The 21,368-nt window shown below is 38.6% G+C and overlaps 1 protein-coding gene across 2 annotated transcripts in view; it reads right to left on the reverse strand.

The window, feature by feature from the left end:
* CEP112 (centrosomal protein 112) overlaps positions 1 to 21,092 on the reverse strand; it is a 161,781-nt gene extending 140,689 nt beyond the window's left edge. The window contains exons 1-9 of one of the 2 annotated variants that reach the window (XM_069872762.1): positions 21,039 to 21,092; positions 19,471 to 19,608; positions 18,329 to 18,519; positions 17,426 to 17,565; positions 13,209 to 13,305; positions 10,804 to 10,878; positions 8,148 to 8,189; positions 5,456 to 5,503; positions 5,240 to 5,317 (exon numbers count right to left, since the gene is read on the reverse strand). In XM_069872762.1, the coding sequence (XP_069728863.1) occupies positions 5,240 to 5,317; positions 5,456 to 5,503; positions 8,148 to 8,189; positions 10,804 to 10,878; positions 13,209 to 13,305; positions 17,426 to 17,565; positions 18,329 to 18,519; positions 19,471 to 19,570 (771 nt within the window). In that variant the 5' untranslated portion in view covers positions 19,571 to 19,608; positions 21,039 to 21,092. The remainder of the gene's footprint in view (positions 1 to 5,239; positions 5,318 to 5,455; positions 5,504 to 8,147; positions 8,190 to 10,803; positions 10,879 to 13,208; positions 13,306 to 17,425; positions 17,566 to 18,328; positions 18,520 to 19,470; positions 19,609 to 21,038) is intronic. The other variant, XM_069872763.1, reaches the window with a different exon arrangement.
* Positions 21,093 to 21,368: the final 276 nt, after the last annotated feature.

The following is a 21,368-nucleotide window of genomic DNA, read 5'->3' on the forward strand; positions in this document are numbered from 1 at the left end:
AACGCTAGTTTGAATTGCTAACCTACCTCTTTGATCTTTCTCTATGTCTCCAGCACATATGTGCAATAATTAAAGACATAGTTCACAAACTATTGCAAAAACCCCAACTGTACATGTCTATCTCCATGACCAGATCAATTAGTATCAGGAATTATAAATCACAAGTTAGTTTATGAAGACACATCATCTTGACATACACTATGTCTCACACCAGTCTCACAATAAAATAAGGTTTGGGGTTTATTACATTACATTCTGAAGAGTTATCAAAGCAAGACAGGCTGCGATTTCCTCACACAAGACAATGGACAACTTGCATATGTTCTTAGGAACAGGACATTAATCAGCCAGGAACCATGTTAACAGAAGTCAAGATTGCTGTGTTTTTCAACATGAACTAACAGATTAATACTCAGAATGATAACTTGAGGTGGGAATCAGTTTACAACTGACTTATCAGTATAAATCAGACAAAGCATTCAAAAGAAACATGGGGTTCATGGATTTGAATGAACCACAGAATATTCAAACTCACAATACACACTGCTTGGAATAATTTTAAGAGGAATAAACCAGTATTTTCAGAATCAAATTGTCACCCCCAAAAAAAAAAAACCTATGGAAAAGTAAAACAATCAAGATGTAAGCAATAATTATGACTTATCTACCTTTCCATTTTCTCGCCCTCTCAAGAGCCACAGATGTGGGAACAGAATTCATTATGCATTTGTACTTTTTAACAAGCATATTCACCACAATTGAAAACAAACAATTTTTAGCCATTGGAAAACAGCAAGAAGTTTATGAGCAGACACAGGACTTGGACAGTTCTGGATGAACGGGATAATGAAAGAAGGAGAACAAAAAAGGAAGAGAAGTGGATATAAAAAGAGAGGAATCAGAAGAAAAAAAAATCCCAATACATGAAGCTCCAGTTCTTGTGAGATGCAAGTTTTGGACCTACCCGCAGATGCCTTTGCATGTCAACTGCTTTCAGAAAGCCCATAAAAAAACCTCTCCTCCTATTATTTGTAGATACCTCTAAGCTTAAAAAGCACAAATAGGATCGCCAGCCCCATGTCATGCCTTTAGCTGCATTTAGCTCTCTCAGTTCCATCCACATACATAACTATATCATCTACCAAGTAGATTTCAGCTTGAGATATACGCATACATGGGAACACACATACTTATAGTGTCTATTATAATACACAAGAGAACAATACTGATTTATTTTGTTACCATACTTGGAAGATACGAACAAAAATATTTGTTTCCAATGAGTAAAAAATATCAAATCCATGATACAGCTCGAAGCAGAATGTTAATTTGACATCAGTAAAAGCTCAGTTTAACTACAACAGTCTTGCTTGGATGCTGTCTCCATATTAGCTTTATTTATTGCTTTTAATTTGGCATGCATTAAGCATTTAATTAAAGTATTTAAATACTTTGCCATAGAACAGAACAATTAAGAGGAAGAAATACGACCCAAAGGGACAATGTTCACTGATTTCTATCTCATTCTAACACATTTTTATCTTTGTGAGGTTTGGGGGGTTTTGTTTGTTGTTTTTTTTTCCTAAAATCTCACATCTCTGGTAACACCAAGTGTTATTCACTCTTCCTCTCATCTCAAGTTCCACAACTTGCTTTCCTTCCTGCATTCTTTCCTCTACATCCTATGTATGTTCCTTTTGGAGAACATCTATATCACAGCCCTTATGCAATTCTCTCCATTTCAAGTTAGAATCTTGCCAGCTAAGTAAGAAGCACAGTAAATCTGCTGCTTTCAACACCTTAAATTCAGAACACTGTTAGCCAGACCAAGACTTAACTCTAACATCAGTACTGCAACATGCTGATTTTATCTTAATGTAAACATATCTCCGGAGCCCAACACTTTCTCTGCAGGAAAACATAGATACAGCTTGACAATCTTTGTAAACAAAATTTGTTCCATGCAACAAACAGAAGTGCTCATTCATTACAAAAAAAAAGAAGAAAACATAAATAATGATTACAAAGATAAAGTTTCTAAACAGCTCTTTTAAAAAGGATGCATCTTAAAGATATAATTCTTGAATATGTTAAAAAGAAGAGTCTCTTCCTTTTTATCTTATTTGGGGTCCTCAAGCCATGAAAATGCATTTTCAGGGAAAAATACATCTTTTTCTCCATTCCCTACACTCTTCAGTTGTCTTTCCATCTTTCACTACCCAGCTAATCTCTCCTTTTCCCTGGTTGTGTACTCTTTTCTCCTCAGTCCTCATTCCACTTGACAAATTGGTGGAAATTGCCCTGCAGGTTTTCTGTATCCTCTTGAAAATTCACCCATTGCTTTCCCCAGACCCACTCCTCCCTCCAGCTGCCCTGCACCAACCCCTGCACAACCATTTCTGCTGGACTGCTCCAGCATGCTCCAGTGTCCAAAGACTTTGCCCCCGGATTCCCAAAAATCAAAACAAAAAAGCGACAGGAGTAGAGTGACAAAGTCAACAAAAATACTGGAAACGCTCAACATTCTCTGTTAACCCAGACAGACGAAACTTCATAATACAGTTATTGCACAAGGCATCAAGCTTGCCAGTTTGCCTAAAACAAATTATTTAAGAGTTGGTACATAGCTCACTACATATTTACTCCTGGTGTTAATTAAAACCTTCAATTTACAAGAAAAGAGAATATTATTTCCAATTGTCTTGCCTCAGATCTGTTTAGGTTTCATTTGCTCAGTCTAAATAAATAAAAGAGAAAGAAATTAAGAAAAATGCTAAGAAAATTTTTCATTTTGTCAGTCTTACTTTAAGAAACAGAACTTCTTTAAAGAATACCAGACCTCCTTTAAAGGATACATCAGATAAACTAGTTGTTTAAGAAAGAATTATGAAATATTGTATTTATTAACATTGCTAAATTTGTCTTTTAACTGCAGCAGAATTTCAAACGTATCTTAGCAGTGGTACTGGTTCTATTCTTCTGAAAAATCACAAATAAGAACTTTTTCGTCCTCCCTTCTCTGCTCTGTGGAGTACTGGGTGGCACTGGGGATGACTGAAGGTGAAGTTCAAAGGGACGCTTTTCCCTCTTTATCAAGATAACCCAGGCACGCCATCTGTTCCGTTCTGCTGCACTGCTGAAAACTGCTCTATTCTTCTTCTGTTGCATCTTCCTTGTTCAAACCCATGATTTTTTGGTAATGACAGTTTCCCAAATGGTTTAATCCATCTCAGAAGTATTTGGGGAAAATATGACTAAAACCCACTGCCTGATGATACTCACATTTTCCTAAATCTGTGATGTGGTTATAATTGAAAATGACCATGTGTTTAGCATTACAGAGTCAAAACAGGTGCAGGAATGGTTTATGAACAAAGGTCTAAAGGTTAAAAGCAAAAAACCACAGTTATCCTATTTTATGTTCTCCTGTTCTACTACAAAGAGGTTCAAAACAGTTAAAGGTTTACCAAAACTCTTCTGTAGAGCACAGTTTTTCTGCTAATAAATTTACATTCTAGAAATGAAAAGGCTTTCTTCTTAATTGAGCTTCACAAACAAAATAAGATGAAAACATATTTAAGTTTTCTACTTAATAGCAGACACATGGTGATTGTGAAATACTGTCTATAACTCTTCCAGTTAAAACTAGCCCACAGTTGAGTACCATTTACAAAAAGCACTGGATTTTTACTGTGCGGTTGAGAGGATTTTTCCACTGAACTAGAGAAGCATTTGCTGAGTATTTTATGCAGCTACTTGGCATGAATTCCTGTTTATTTAATTTGAAAATATTACTTAAATAAGACATTGTGCTTTCAATTTATTTATTTTTTGGTCTATTTTCACATCTTGTAAAACCTTGCCTAGCCTCACCCTGAGGCAATGGTGGTTTGACTATTGTCAATACAAAAGAACAGTCAATATTAGACTAGAGCAGGGAAAGTGAAAGACGCACGTATTGCCCAACTGTCGAATCAAGGCACTTGTTTAAGGATCAAATTAGACTTGCCAGCTATCAACATAAAGCAGACTTTCATATCCATTTCCTTACTAACCACGGAAGTATCTGCAACCCACATCTACCCTCCCCCGTATCTCAGTTAGTCTTCTGAAGGGTCCCTGGAAATAACTTTAGGATAGTTCCAATTCATAAGTGTCCTTGCCACACATCACGATGGGTAGACGAGGTACTCAGGGACGTGGTTTAGTGGCAGATAGGAATGGTTGGACTCGATGGTCTAAGAGGTCTTCTCCAACCTGGTGATTCTATGTTTCTAAAAGGAGGAATGATTTCATGGTTTGCAGGTGAAGCCCCTTCCTTCCAACTCACACATATTTGGAGCCCTATGTAGGTTTAAGTACTTGTAGATGGCTAGGGAACTGTGTACACATGCCTTGATTTTCCAAGAGCGTATGGCTGAAAACACAGATTTGAAGGGCAAAGAGAAGACTGTTGGGGTTGAGGCTTTTAAAAAACTTTTTTCTTAATATGTTTTGTATTTCCTTTCCCGAAGTCTGGTCCACCAGACCACTGACTCACTGGCTTTCCAGAAAATATGTAATGCTTACATGGTTTCAGAAGAATCTGAAATATCTATGTGCTAAACATAGTATATTTGAGTTTGGTCTCATGACTGACGTTTTAAATTAACTGGGCAGTTTATGACAAAAATATCATAGACATACAACTTCCTTAAACTATGAAAGAGGTAAAAATTGCCACCAAACTGTTTTTGTACATGTTCAAAACAAAATAACATGGTAAGATAGTATTAGATAGGCAAGCTTTGACAGTAACCTCACCAATTATCAATATTCAAGTGAAATAACACAAACCACCATACGAATAAAAGCAGATTAGAGCTAGATGAGGCAAATACAGAAATAAGTTGTAGATTTGCAGATTTCTAAAGCTTTATAGAAATCAACCAAAAATTCTCACTGAACCAAGGCTTCCATTGCTTCTCTTAAAAGGTAGTTTGGAAAATTCCTAGTATTCAAACTCTTCTATACTAGAAGTTCCTTCAGTGGAACAGTAAATGGGTTCAAAAAGCCTTTCTTATTCCTTAAATAATTGGGAAATACTTTAAGTATTTAAAGAAAAGCCCTATCACTTCAGCAAAAATCCTCATACATGAGATTTTCTGCTATAAACTTCTTTGTCAATACCCAAACTCAAAAAGAAATGCCCTAACTTACCAATTTGGGTGTAATTTTCTCCTTCTAAAAAGAATCTTACCTCTTTTTCATGCATTTGAAGCAGTGTCTGTTCATCACGAAAAGAGCCGCTTTTTCCCAGGCTGGTTTTGGGTGTCATCTATTGAATGAGAAAAAGTTCAAATTAACTGAAGATGCAAAGCAGTAACTCCAAGTAAAATCAATGCTAACCAGAAATGCAACGTATTGAGCATATTTGTTTACTCTCATAAAATATCAAGGGGATACAAATACCTACCAAGGATATCGGCATTGGTTCTTCCCGCAAATACCTCGGATTTTCTAACTGGAAAACAACACGTTAGAGAAAAAGTAATCGTGTCAGCAATGTCTTATTATTTCTTACAAACAGTATGAAACTTTGTTGGACAATCTTTTATTTCAATTGGTGTAAAGCTAGAATAAATTTACAGATTACAATGATTTCAATCTAGTGTTTTCAAAAAGTTAGTTGAGTGCATTGAAACTATAACCACATATGTAAGTCATAGAGACAAAACATAAGGAAATAATTCATTAACTGCACTGTATAATTAAAGCAGCTCTTCTAATCACTGTTTTTAAGAATTGAATGCAAAACATTGTTCACAACCCACTTCCTCTATCAGACAGCTAGATCTTAATTTTCTCAGATGATGAGGCTCAAACATCACATCACAGGGAATGCATAACACCCAAGAAAAGCTTTCAAGGGTATAATCTTGTAAAATGTGGCGGTGAGATTTGGAATACGAATGGGATTGCAATACACATCTTACAATATTTAGACTCTCTCCACCCCACCCCTCAAAATAGATTAAATTGATCTATGGAGCATGGCAAATATATCAAACGCTTGTGCTTTCGCCAGTATTATTAAACAAATTTGTGTGTTGAATTTGTGAGTGAAAGAGAGGCTTAATCCCTCTGAAATTTCAATTTTATGCAGTATTATTCATTTCTTGTCCTAAAATGTTATGTAGGATGTCTATATGCTGTTGAGAAGTTGTCATATTTCACCAAGAAGTAGCTGTAGATATTAGCAGCTTTAATACATACATTCAATTTCAATGAACACTATTAGAAATAAAAAGTACAGAAGTTCTATACCAGGAAAATTTAGGAGGATTTTCTTTGTCCTAACACATTTGTACTTGCGATAGTGTTTTCTAGCTAAAAGTATCTAATTTTACTACACCTAATCATCACCTGTACAGACACCCAGGACTGAAGGCAGCTTGCCACAAGTTCAAGGAAGACCCTGACCTAACTCTCCAGAAAACCAAGCAGCAGAGAGCACCGAAAGCCTTCACCTGGTGGAATTTTGAGAAGGTGACGGCTGCAGAACTGAATTTCAAAGGTTTGATAATTTTCCAAAAGCTCATTCGCTTATGCAGAATGAATAAAATCACTCTTAACTTTTGCTTTTTTAAAGCTAAAATTATTGTAAATATTTACAATTGATTTGAATACTTTGTCTGGCCATGAAATTAAGCTGTTTACAGTCTTCATTTCAAAACCAATCTAAAAAGCTAAGGTATACCCTACTTGTTTATGAGAAAGAGGGAAAATGTGTCTCTAATACTTTGTACAGCCTAAGCCTTGCATTTTTTGATTTTGTAACAGCGGCCATATGTGCTTTGAAGTTAAATGTTCCCACTTTGTTACTTGTTGTGGATTATATCCACTTAAACTGATCTGTAAACATTTAATGTCTCAGCCTTCATTCTTTTCATGCTGGTCTTCTGCAAAACTTCTTGTTCTCAAAACTATACCACATTAAAGAGGGAATATCACAATAAAGAATGCCCAAAAAAGAAAAAAAGCTTGTATTTATGAGAAACATGCAAATTTAAAAATAATAAGCAAAAGGTCAAAGACAAACCAAAATGCATATGTATGAAACTGAGGGACTGCCATGAGAAGAACACTAAATCACATGCTTTTTCTAAGAGTTCAAACCAAATAAATGTCATCATGAAAGATATCCTTATTTGAACTAGAATTGAACTTTAATTTGTAAATACGACTTCTTAACAAAAATGGCATTTTGAATTTCTTTGGATGAAAGACTTTGGATTCCCCTGTTCTATAGGGCAGTCAAACAGAAAACAAATCATGTTTCAGTTTGTGAGGACTGGCACAGTCATCCTGCGGTACTTGAGTCCTCATAAACCAGAGCTGGGAAGGCTTTGGATGATCAGATCCCCATTAGGAGATCCCCCATTACTTAACAGAAGTAATCTTCCGTTTGAAAATATTATTTACAGAATGGTTTGGGTTGGAAGGGACCTTACAGCCCTTCCAGTTCCAACATCCCTGCCATATTCAGGGATACCTCCCACTGACTCAGGTTGCTCAAAAACCTCATTCAACCTGGCCTTGGACACCTCCAGGGATGGGACATCCACAACATACTCTAAGTTGAAAAACGTATGGCAGAAATCTGCATAAAGACATAGATTCCAAAACTGAATTTGAGGTAAATTAGTTATAATTTCTAATTTTCTAAACATTTCTGAAGTACACAATTTTAAAGCTACCAATGCAAGCATTGAGCGAAGCACTGGTAGGAGAAGCAAACTGAGCTGAAACAGTTTCCCCTAAAAGCAGTGCAGAAAAAACACAACACTGAGTACTAAGTGCTTCTACAAAGCTCATCCCCAGGACATCAACTGGATTTCACCCCTCAGGCTGAAAACAGCGCACAGGCTGTCAGAGTCCAGAAACTGATATCAAAACTCCTGCTCTCTTGACATAAATACCACAACAACGACAACGTTCATGTTATGCTTTCATTCTACCCCTTCCAAAGTTACATTCTGTTCTTTGGAAGATGTTTATCAAGGTATACTGATCTTCAATAATGCAGAACCGTAGCTTATTACGGCTCAGCAACAGGAGTTAGAAGGTTTGTTGTATATATTAAGACTCAGGAAAAAACCAACCACCATTTGGATCAGTAGGCTGGTTGCACATTCCCCCTTAAGCTTCTTCAAAGACAAAATGCGATTGTTTTCAAAACAACGATGGAAAAAACACACATGAAAGAGTTAAGAACACTTAAGATTTTGAAATGGTAAACAATTAAACTGAACCTTGCCCTGAGTTCTTACTTTAATCTAACAAACCCAGCCAGCCAGCATGTTCCCTACAGAAATATTAATAACTGCTGAGTAGCTCCAGGAAATTTGAGTAAGGACATTCTTATCTAACATCATAATTTGTAGGGAAGTTCACTTTAATGCTGCTTCTGCAGTCTTAGTGGAAGGACATTAAAGCAGATGAAGATTGTTTGTCAGCATGGAAGTTGAATTTATTTTTTGAAGTCACACCACCACTTGGAGTTCACTGTGGGAAAGTTTTTACAGTGTTTCTGCCCTCCAACACCACAACATATACAGTAGGTATGTTTATAGTAAGCAGACAGACTAAGAAACCAAACAAGAGATAATCAAATGGTTTGTACAGAAATGGCTGAGCTTAACTAGACTGGAAAGACAGAGGCAGATGTAAGCCAAGTACACAAAACACATACATAACATACACTGTTGCTGTAGCCACCCAAGAATTCTTTACACTTGCATTAATTTAACCCTGTGTTAAACAGAAATTCCCCAAGAAAGGACAACACAAGGCAAGCCACTGACCACAGAATTCCTTTGGTCTAAGTCGTCTTAAACCTTTAATAGGCAATAACATTTCCCATGATAAATTGTTCTGGGCAAGACCTGAGTGTTTAGGTTCTTTGTACTGAAGATCCCACACCACTTCTGGTAAATGCTAAGGAGTTAATTGTTGTCCTGGCTGAATTCCAATGATGAAAAATAATGTTCTCCCTGATTAAAAACCCTTTGTTATTTCCCCAGGGTACAACCTCTTTGTATGCTTTCTACCTAAAACGAACTGCTGAATTTCCTGGGATATTTAAAAGAGTTGCTTTGTCACATCTAAAACTAGCTACAACTCAAAGAAAAATTAAACTGTATCAGAAGCGTCATGAAAAAAAATATATATATAAGCAGGCTAGGTAAGAATATGCAAGGGTATAAACCTTTGTTGTTCCTTTACATAACTTAAGTTTTCTATCCAAACACTCTGTTCATCTATAATCTGAAAAAGCTTAACAACAACTTCTATTATAGGAAATGTTATTGCCACTAGAAACAAATATATCCAAAGCCTCCATATTAGTGTGTTAAGCAGGCAGATCAATACCAATATAGAAACGCTCGATATAAAGACATTCTTTGTCAGCATCAGTTGGAACAATTTGTTAAATGGCCACGAGCAAGTTTCCCCCTTGAAGCAGCTTTAGAAGCTCACGGTATTGCAACTATCTGTTCATATAATCCAGGTATTTATATAACCCAGATATCCAAAATCTGCAAGTGACTGCTTGCACGTTTCAGACACCTGCAGAGTGCTTTTGCAAATTGGAGTTGGCTGCTGTTGAAAACCTTTCTCGAAGTCCACTCTCCCCACATTACAAAACTACAATTCCTGAAAAACATTTTCATCTCAGCCTAGAAGTGGTAGAAATTGGTCTTGCATTACTCTAGAAAAGTCTAGGTGCTCCAAGGAGCAACATCACCCAGACAGACTAACTTCTCCTCTAATGTCCACCTCCAGTTTGGAGAAGGCAGTCAGGCAGTTCCTGGATTATCTCAAGGTCAAGCTTCGTTCTCTCTCAAAAATAAAGCACACAAGCGATTGGCATTTAGAATGCTAACAGCAAGGGAAACACCAAGGACACAAAAGTTAACATTCTCTCATTTATGCTTTTACTGAAGAGAACTTAGCCATCAATGCAAAACATTGGGTGTAACAGCCAAGATTTTTAAACGCTGTCATAACTCTCTGGGCTGACAGTAGAATAAGGATTATTTGGTAACGGATTACAATGACAAAATGAAAATACATAACTTTTTTAAAAAAAGACAAAGCTGAAGCATTTCATTAGAAACTAGCTCTCGTCCATCCTAACTTCAGCTGCCCTCTCCCCGCCACCCCCCCCAAAAAAAAGGAAAAAAGCTAAACTCTTCTTTCATTTATACAAGCACAAATTCAAGATAACGTCATCGAGCTATTAAGAAAGAGTGAATTTCTACTCAAGACACTTTGTTTTGACCAAAGGTGGTATTATTTTGCCTGATTTATCAGTAACTATATACAACAGGGTATTTTTAACATGTTCTTCTCAAGACGACATGTATTTATAATTAACCCTTCCAAATTACCATTTCCTTCCTAAAAGACCAATTCCTGCATAAAGTTTTGTTGACTGAATTCAGAGATTCAGATATTAGACTGCATTAAACTGTTTAGACTAGACATTAGGAAGAATTTCTTCACCATGACTGTGGTGAGACACTGGCCCAGGTTGCCCAGGGACGTTGTGGCTGCCCCATCCCTGGAGGAGCTCATGGCCAGGTTGGATGGGGCCTTGGGCAGCCTGATCTGATGAGAAGTGTCCCTGCCCATCACAGGAGGATTGGAAAAAGGTGATCTTTAAGGTCCCTTCCAACCCTAACTATCCTGTGATTCTATATTTCTAAGGAGTTTCGATTGCAAGTCAATAAATAAGTAATGCACTGTTTATTTTACCCCAAGATTCCAACTGTTGAGACGTGCTTCAAAGTCACTGTCATCTGAAGAAATGTGTTTTTTATGATGATGGTCCTGGAACATAAAAAAAAGTCAAACAACGTATCAGAAGAGCAGGCAGATATAGGCTAGATAAAAAAAAAAACTTTCTCATTAACTCGTCCATGCCTACACTGCACTTCCCAGTAGCATCACGGTACCTCCGACAGCTTTAATGTACACAGCTCTGATACTGTACTAAAAAAGGAATTCAGAGGACAAATTAGTCTGCGTCCCCTCTTTAATGTTGTTCTTTCTTTTACTTATTTCCAAAGCAAAGGCCTCCTTCACAAAGGGCGAGTTTACTAAACAAAAAACAAAATACTCCATTCTTCAGGCAACAAATTTGTTCTGGAAATGAACCATCCCTGCAGCACCTTTTGCGGGGCTAATCCAGAATTCAGAGGTCACTTGCTGAGCCTCCAAATAAAGAAAAAAGTTAGAGGAAAGGAGCAAGGCAGGGATATCTGCAGTGGGCAGAGCTGCCAGAGCAGAGGACAGTGCAGCTGCTGCCCAGCTCCAGGCCAGGACTCCTCTTTGCATAAAGAATTTCTAGCATTCAGGAAGGGCTGCAGTGATTGTTGCTCAAGGCTATGTCTTTCAGAAGGAAGTTTCTCCTGTAGGAGAACAGTAACTAGGATTGTATTTAATGTATCAAATGGGGGAGCAGGCACAGTAAATTTTTTTTACCCGAGATATAACACCGTTTAGAAAAACAGAACACTAAAGCATGGATTACTTTGTCTCATTAAGTTTTGTTAGCAATAGATTTGTGTATTGGCATGCAAACGCCTGCCTCAAATCTGCTCGTTCCTTACGAAGATTCAGTAAACAGAGCTTTGACTTTAGTCAATCAACACCTGGTTGAGGCAGTTTTTAATGTTTCTGTGAAGACTCCCTGTTCCTCTACCTGGGCCTGAGCTATGACAGAACATCTGTGCATCACTGACAAGACAACAAGATACTATTTGTTCTAGCCAGCCAAACGTTATCAAATTGTTTGGCAAAGCAAGAGAGGATTATTTCACTTAAAGGCCCTTTAAAGCTGTAATCACAGTAGAATCCAGTATATGGTGCTGAAGAACAACGAAGTGCAGCGATTTGCCTAACATCGCCCTGGAAACTTAGAGCATCAACAAAAAACAAAGAAAAGAAAGAAAAAATTTAAAGCCCCAAATCCAGATTTCAACTGAAGGAAATCCTTTTCTTCACAATAACACTTCAATACGAAATATTTCTTTACGTCAAGTAAAACAAACAGAAAGGAGAAATAAGAAGTTTAGTAAATCCAGCATCCGGTTTTATTTTTTATTTTTAGTTTTGTCACTTTTTAAAAAAGATACATTTGTGTATATACAATCAATACATGCGACTACATTCACACCAGCCAGAGCTTAGAGCTATTAAGTTTTAAGAGATATGTTTTGTCCACAGACCATTTGTACCCTGCCCTGATAAGCATCTCCTTGCTAGTTATCTACTACAAATGCATAGCAGAAAGACCCCAGAAGCAAGCTTCCAGTTTATCCCACTTGCACTTCATGTTCTCATAAGTTCTTCACTGTGCCCAGTAAAGAAGAGTCTCTGAATTGCTCAGATGTCAACAGCTGCCATTTTTCTAACCTGTTCCTCTGATACAATTAAAAAAAAAAGCAAGCCAGGGGAGAACCTCAACATACATACAGTAAATTCAGTGTTTCATGGCCATTATAGACTCAGTGGCAATGGTGAAGGAACAATAGGAGACAGACCTCTCCACTAGTTAAGACTGGACACCACAGGGCCGCAGAATGCATTCATGAAAGAAAACAGCATACTTGTCAATAACATATTTGTCAGGAGTAATTTTCAGTTTAAATGCTTGCAATTACACATAACAAAATATCAGATTAGAGTTTTACATGATGCCTGTTTAGTGTCCTTCCATCAGCCATAATGAGAGTTGTGGAAAGTCTGATAAAATAAACTGTCCAAGATTCACTTTTTCAGAGGTCAACCATCATTAAACAGAGCCAGAGACATCTATGCAGCTTTCTTTAATCTGCTATTGCGAAATACAAGATGATGTCAATACAGTCAGTTTTGCCAACTCGGAAAAACAACACAGCAGATATTAAACACACCACACTAAACAGAGGTCAACCATTAGGATGAATTCAGACCATTCTACAAGAAATTCTTTTCCAGTGCACTTGCAGAAGGCAGATTTTGATAAGCTTTAGTCTTCCCTATCACTCCTTCCCAAATGTAAGCACTTCTACACCGGGATCATGACACATGCAGTTGGAAATAACAGCTTTACAGGGATATACAAAAATAATGCATTGAAACTAGAGCGAGTTTTATGACAAAAAGAAGTATCTTACAGACAGAGGTGTGGCTAGGTTATCTTCGTTTCTCTGGTGAGGAGGACACACAGAATGTGATCTTAACGTTGGCTTCTCACTGTACTTAAGTGTTTCCCTGTTATTCACAAAAAGAGTAAGCAGAAAGAGAAGAATTCATTTTCAACATCTTAAAGTACATGAAGAATGTTAACCTTAAAATAAAATCTTTTAAAATATACAAGAGAAAATTGTCAAGACAAAGATCAAAAATAGAAAAAAGTAAAAATTCTTATTAAAGACATACTAAAAGCAAACAAAAGCCTTCAGCATTCCATTAAAAAAGCCAACAAAATCCACACCAACAAAGCCACCAGAAATACGTACATCACAGTATATTTAAAGGTGCTCTTTGCATTTTTCAGTTTTATGTAACCCAACATCGCCCAGATTTTAGAACAAATCTAAGCCAACCGATCCACAAGAACATTTTTGAAACAAAATTGTTAGATGTATGAGACATCGTAGGATAAAGTCCAGCAACTCAGAGAAGAAAAAGGAATGGAGGTTATGGTTGGCTGTACTACAGTGGAGAAGACATTGAGAAGACCAAAAGAAAAAAATACATAGGTTAGAGTTTATTATTATTATATAGGTTGATGTAGCAAAAGATCCAAAACAGTAGCAAAACACCCTTCAGCATACACTCCAATGTCAAATGCACATGTATTAAAAATAACTAAAAACTTCCGTTAGCCCATTCACCTTCTTATGAAGAGCTATATTGTATTAAAATCAAGTAAAACCATTAAAATACCTTTCATTCTTTTCACCTGGCAGCAAATTAATAAGTTATGCCAAAAAGACACTGAGATTAATTAAGTGTTTACGAACAGAAAGACAACTGTAGGATGTACAGCGTAAACCAATGACTTACGGGAGGACAAATAGACAAATTCATGAAGCACACAACACCACCCCAGCCATCACCAAAACAGCAGAAAACAGTGAAATACAACACCTGGGAGCACACCTTCCCTTCCAGCACCAAGATATACCAATAACATGCACAGATGCAAAAGTAACAGTTATAAAGCAGTAAATAGTTTAGATTAGTGACGTCTTAGAGGTGAAAAAGATCAAAGGAAACTTAACGACACAATGACTGTCCCCAGCATTCCAAATCATGCATTTCTTAATTTTGTCAAATGAAATCTTGGTAAATTGATGAAAAAGAGACAAAACTTTGCCTGCCAGTAAATCTGCACTTGTATCAGACTTCTGAATGATACTCAAGTAAGCTAACCATTCAATGAAGTTTTAATTGCTTAAAATGAGAGAAAACAGAACTTATGCTCCCATCATTAAGACATTAAAGGAATATCAATAAATATCAAAATCAAAGTTACCACTAATACTTTTTAATTGACAAAATGGGGAAAGTTTAGATGTAATCTCAGTTCCATGTTTGCTATTTTGAAGAAGAACTGGAAAGAAAGTTGTACTTGATTCTATAAACAGAATTTGAAGAGACCATTAAGTAGGAACTACAATCTTGCTCATATCAGGTATATACGGTCCATTCACCAGCTTTTCCAGCCTTCTGATAACATAAGTCAGGCTCCAGAAAGCACAAGATCATTTCTTTTTCCTCCCACGGCAGGTGAGTGGAGAATGAGTGGAGTCTGGACACCAGCCGTGTGACCTCCTACTTCAGCCAAAACAGTGAGCTAGCATGGGAGAAGGAAGCAATTTGCTGCTAATAAAGGAGATTAGTAAATGATTTCCTACTGGGAACAAAGTAAGGGAAACTCACTGGTTCCTCCTGGTACAGCACAGCTACACACTAACCTTTAACAATGTTTTTCAGGCATAATCTATAAACACACAGTAGAATTTTCCAAAGGGGTCAGAAGACCAGGCTTCCGTTCAAACCAAACTACATGTTCCTAAAACTGATTCTCTCACATTTCTAAATAAAGATGCACCCTTCTAGCACCAGCTGGCTCAGTCTCATTCATTTACACCCTAGTCTGCATGTAAGGTCTATCTACTTTTTATTTAGCCAGATAAACAATGTCTTATAGAAAAGCCAGAATCTTCACTCACAGAAGTGTGTATTGCAGGATAAACATAACTATAAAAAGAACTTCACCATTTGTTTGCTTATTTTAAAAGAGAGAGTCTTGAGATAAATAAACATCAAAAAATGACTCAAACGTTTCTCACTGACACTATCTATTTTGCCCTGAGAAAGTGTCTGTCTGTAGGAACTGAGTCACGGTTGGAATGCAAAATTTTCATCCAACTACATATATCGCACGCCTATGGATAGAGATTTCCTAACGCACATTGAGTAGAGACAACTCTGGTGTAACACCACCACCATCTGCTGGCTCGCTCTACAAACTGCAAATTCCGGGAATACTGGCTCTCTTGGCACAATGACATCCCAAGATAGACTTAGCAGAGGTCTCAAAGCGTTTCTAAAGCATCATACATTGCTTCTTTCCATCATGTCAAACCTTATTTTTCTAATGGAGGGGATTCGTACAGCTCTTCCCAAAAATTCTTTCTACTATCAAGCAGTAATGCACAGCTAGTAATTTCTCCATTCTCCACCTTTGTTTCTTAAGCCACAAGTTTGCTATAAAGGTTTTTATTGGAGCAGTTGAGTGTAAGCAACCATAAGAACCCTTTAGTTTTAACACTGTAGGGCTCAAAGAGGATGCATCAGCCCTAAGAGCAACTTCAAAAGCGATTACTATAATTGCACATAGTTAATTGACGCATAAGAGGAAAAGCTTGCTCAATATCACTGTGATGTAACTTGCAGAGTCCTATCTGTCATCTACCCAAACCACAGCTGAAAGGTTTAAAAATGCAAGGGTCAGCACTGAGATACACAGCACAACATTAGTGTGCCTGAAACAAAGAACAGCTAATGTTAATCACTTATAAAAAAGATAAGTGAACCCACAAAAAAAAAAAAAGCATTTGACTTCTGAAACAAAACCTGAGCACATATTCATAATGCTATGAAACCAAACGAGAAGTTTCACAAAGAAGAAGAGAAAACACTTCCTTCCTCTTGTACAGAGCCTATGAGTTTAAAATAATATTCATGCTCTGCCTCCAGAAGTGCTTTATTCACCTAGGATTCCAGAAAGTTTAAACATGAACTAAACTTCAAAAAAAACAAACAAGAGGCAATTCCATCCAGGACTGAAGTAGTCACCTAAAAAAATGCAACATAGATCTTGATAAACAGAAATAAAAATAGATATTTAAGAACAGAATATGGATTAAATTAAAATTTACCCAAGAATCCCCCAAAATAGGACAGAAAAGCGTAAGATTTTCAACCGTGTCCAGGTGACCAGCTTGGCACACCTTCAATACTGCAGCGACATTCTTCTAAGCCAACAGAAAAACAAGCCTTAATAACACAATACATTTCATCCCTTTACCTGCTTTGTAAACAGCTCTATACCCAGCTGACTGCAACTAAGGATGCAGCTTAAGCTTACTGGCTCCTACAAACATACATAAAGAGACTGTCCAATGGATTATCATTGCAAGAGGCTGCTACAGGCACCCAGGATTCTGTTGTACAGCTGCAAATAAGCAACACTGAAATGTCTGCATTATCCTAATGACTAACACGCAGGATCTAGGCACAGGGAGTGCTAGTCACCAGCAAAGCAGATGTATTTGTAGTAGACTGCAGGATATAAATCAAAACATTTCAAATCAAACTTAGAAAGTGACTGTTCAGACAAGGATGGAGTCACCGCAAACAATCCTCCCCACACAGGAGAACAAAACCACATGGCAGAGTATCCCACAGGCAGCAGCTCTGATTCAAACCCAGGAATAGCTGGTCCAGTCAGACCATGTGTAATCCAAGATTCATGAAGCTTATGAGAAACAAAGAAATCTTACTATTTCACAATGAAGCTATGATGAAACACAAGACAGACAGGTGAATGTTTAATAAGGACTAACACTCTCACAAAGAAGGATCAAATCCCTCTTTCTTTGTATGCCTCTAACTTCTCTTTTTTTGTCACAGAACAGCAAAACTTGCTTGAAGCTATTACCAGAACTTCTGTATACAAACACAGTCTTCAAGATGAGTCCATGAGGGAGCGTAATAAATGCCTACATATGAACTGAAACACACAGACTGAGCCATCAAATCAAACTTGAATTAAATATCAATCAAATACTGAATAAAGCAAACAGAGAAGTCTTACCCATATGTAAATGAAGTTGATAAAGATGATTCCTCTTGCTTAGATTCAACATTTCCTAGTTCTCCCGCTACCCAGTCAGATAAGCAGTATGGGCTATTACTCTGAGCACTTTCAGAGTTTGGTTCATCAAAATAAATAGACTACAATTAAGAAAAAAATGCAAAATTAACACTAGGATATATTTACACAAATATATTCTTTATACTTTCAGTGTCATTTCTTGCAGCAATACCTGAGGTATAAAGATTCGTTTCCCAGTGAAGTCAGTGAAGCGTGCAAATGTCACTCCATGGAAATTAGTGCAAGAGACAATAGCGTGTTTTCCAGTACTTTACTTCTTTCAGTATGGGAAATTGTAGCATTAATCAGCAATACTATATCACCAAAGCTGATGCTAATGATTGACACAATATATTCAGGTCTTCAGAAAATAAACTGCAAGCTCAACAATATCTACATGAAATACTGTTGTCTTTCCTTTCAGAGTTTAAATAGTTGAGCGTGCAGCAAAAGCCAGAATGGGAAACTAATAGAGACACCTCCTTTAAGGATGTTCTTCCTTTCCCAAGAACTCTCTCCTGATTACAGCAAACTATAGCCTCAAGGGTCTTCTATTACATCCTTTCAAAGAATTAGGCAAAATTTTTTTCAGGACATCTACTTTTATAAGCCTTCTTAGAACATGAATTTTGAAGAAGAAACAGTTCATGTAAGAAGTTTTGCAAACTGCAGGATTTTTTCAACACCAGTTCGAAGATATGTAGCACCAACATCCGTATTTACCACGTGCAATTCAACTCAATTCAGTCAGAATTGTTTTTCATATTTACGCCAAACCAAAGATTTAGAAGTATTTTCAGAATATACTTAAGCAAGTTTATCTTACAGAGTAGTTACACTCACCATGTATGAGGGCAAAGGTTTCAGCGTTCCTGGTTCTGGTTTATGTGTAAAAGGACCTTCCAGCACTCCTCGCTTTAGCATGTGGAGCAGAAGCTTTGCATATAGGTTCCGATTTCTCCTTCCCACTGTTCCTGTGCCTGCTCCTGAGGGCTCGTATAGTTTTTTAATCCACAGTGCACATCTTTGTTGTTCTGAAAATATAGACATAATCCCCATACGTTTTCAGAGCAAATCAAACACAGAGAAATAAGAGAAGTCATTACTGCTCACAGTTTTGTAGATGTTTCCCTTCTACCTCAAAAGACCAAGCAAAAGAAAAAAAAAAGGTTAAATACCTGGACTAAAAATAAATCTTTAATAATAGCTCAAACTTAAGTCATCCAAAAATATTTTCTATAAATTCCTGCTCACCAGAATTTTACATAACTCCTAGAAATAGCATGTTCAGAACTATTACCTATGAACTGCAGAACACTTAAGTCACAAGGAATTCTGAATTCACTGCAAGAGCTACCTTAAACTACACAGCTTGCATGAGCGTTAATGCTTTAAATACACAACAAATCTTCTTTAATTTTAAAAATCTCTGTTTACATAGACTTTGCTATCAAATTACTCATTTGAAATGATGAAATTACTCATTTGAGGAAACGTTTACAAAGCAAGGCCTTAGTTTGTAAGGTTCATTCCTTTAACAGTCACCAGCTCATTCTAATCATTAGATTTATAAAACATCATTTATTAATTTATGTTTATGTTACCACATAAAAATGTAATATTTAAAATCTATCTTCTCTCTAAAAAATATTTGCAATTCTGGAAGCGCAATCTCAAAAACAAAGCCTTTTGGAAGCATTTAGTCTCTATTGAATGAATTATTTAAAAATAGAGAAGTTAATGTCCTTAGGCAAAAGCACATTCACATCACCAAGATAAAACAGATGGGCTCAAACAATAGCAACAGGTACCTAAGAAAAACCAACTACAGAACTTGTATAATACAACCCTCCCCTCAAAACACCACCTTGTAACATCAGTCATTAGGTGTGTAGTTAAAGAAAGCAACAGAAGCACACATAATGACCAGTTAACTACATTTTTGTTACTGGTGTTTCTCCATACACGCATTTTACCATATTTACCTGAGCTATGCTGCAATTTTAGAACATGAGGCTTCATATCCACAACACAGTGGTCAAGTTCAGCATCTAGTTTTTGCCATACTTCCTCTTCACCGTTCATTTTGAAAGAACACAACGTAACCTGCAAAGTTTTCCACACTGAAAAAGAGAAGATCAAATATAGCACTACACATTAGTTGCTGTACGTCCTAGACTATGCAAGGACATCCTTGGCAACTATACATTGGGTATGGCTGAGTTGGGATTGTTCAGCCTAGAGAAGAGAAGACTCCAAGGAGACAAGAAGGCTCTAAGAAGATGTTACACTACCGTCTCTGTACTTAAAGGGACCTAGGGGAAAGCTGGGGAGGGGCTCTTTATCAGGGAGTGCAGTGGTAGGATGAGGGATAATAGTTTTCAGGTGAAAGAGGGAGATTCAGATGAGATCTGAGGAAGAAATGTTTTCCTGTGAGGGTGGGGAGGCCCTGGAACAGGTTGCCCACAGAAGCTGTGGCTGCCCCATCCCTGGAGGTGTTCAAGGCCAGGCTGGATGGGGCTTGGAGCCCCTGGAACACTGGTCAGGAACACCTGACCACATTTGCCACAGCCACATTTGCAAATTTTTCTTCCTTAGAATTAGTACCATTTTAAAGAAGAGGGCGGGAAAGGAGAGAAAACAGGAAACAAATCAATGAGCTGAAAGTGACAGACCAAACAAACACTAACAAAACTGTTTGTAACTAAGAGGCTGTGATACAGCTCAGCCCTTCCTGCAGCATCTCTTCTCAGCTTCCCATGCAAAGACAGGCTTCTCTTACAAACTACTGTTTTATTACAACTGCTGGAACACATCCAGAGAAGGGTGACAAGGATGATCTGAGGGCTGGAGCACCTCCTGCGCGAGGCCAAGCTGAGAGAGTTGGGGTTGTTCAGCCTGGAGAGGAGAAGGCTCCAAGGAGACCTTAGAGCGACCTTCCAGAACCTGAAGGGGCTACAAGACAGCTGGGGAGGGGCTGTTTACAGAGGCTTGTGATGATAAGACGAGGGGCAATGGGGATAAACTGGAGGGGTGCAGATTTAGACTGGACATAAGGAGGAATTTCTTCACTATGAGAGTGGTGAGGCCCTGGAACAGGTTTCCCAGGGAAGTGGTGGCTGCCCCATCCCTGGAGGGGTTCAAGGCCAGGTTGGATGGGGCTTGGAGCCCCTGATCCAGTGGGAGGTGTCCCTGCCCGTGGCAGGGGGGGTGGGTGGAACTGGATGGGCTTTAAGGTCCCTTTCAACTCAAACCATTCCGTGATTCTATGAACTTGTATGGGACACCTGACTGCATCTATAAGCTTTACTTCCTTAGCGTTAGCATCTCTTTCAAAGAAGAGGCGGGAGAGGAGGGAAAGCAGCGAGGCGAGCGGCGAGCTGAAAGCGCCAGAGCCCGCAGCCAGCGCCGGGGGCGCTCCTGCCTCAGGAGCCCCGACCCAGCCCGGCTCTGCCCGCAGCGCCTCCTCTCCCTTCCCGGCTCGGCCCTGCCCCTTTCCCCTGTGCCCCCTGCCCGTCCCTCCCTCCCCCGGGGTTCCCCCCCCACCCCGTACCTCGCCGTGCCGAGCCCCCCCCGCGCCTCAGCCCCGCAGCGGGGGCGGCGCCGCCAGGCGGTAACGGTTCTAACGGGCCCCGCCCCCCGCGCGCCGGCCCTTCCGCTTCCGCGGGGAGGAGCGGGGGGAGGGGCTGAGCTCGGGGCCTGTGGAGCTCGAGGGCCTTTGAGGGGTGGCGGGGGGGAGCGGAGCTCAGGGGGCTCCTGGAGCCGGGGAGCAGCTGAGATGGGGGAGGTCGGGGTGCAGGGGAGCTCCTGAACTGGGGGAGCTCCTGAATTCGAGGAGCAGCTGAGCTCTGGGGTTGCGCTGGGGGCCGCTGAGCTGGGGGAG

The sequence above is a fragment of the Phaenicophaeus curvirostris genome, chromosome 19 (genome assembly GCF_032191515.1).
Source record: "Phaenicophaeus curvirostris isolate KB17595 chromosome 19, BPBGC_Pcur_1.0, whole genome shotgun sequence".
Lineage (NCBI taxonomy): Eukaryota > Metazoa > Chordata > Aves > Cuculiformes > Cuculidae > Phaenicophaeus > Phaenicophaeus curvirostris.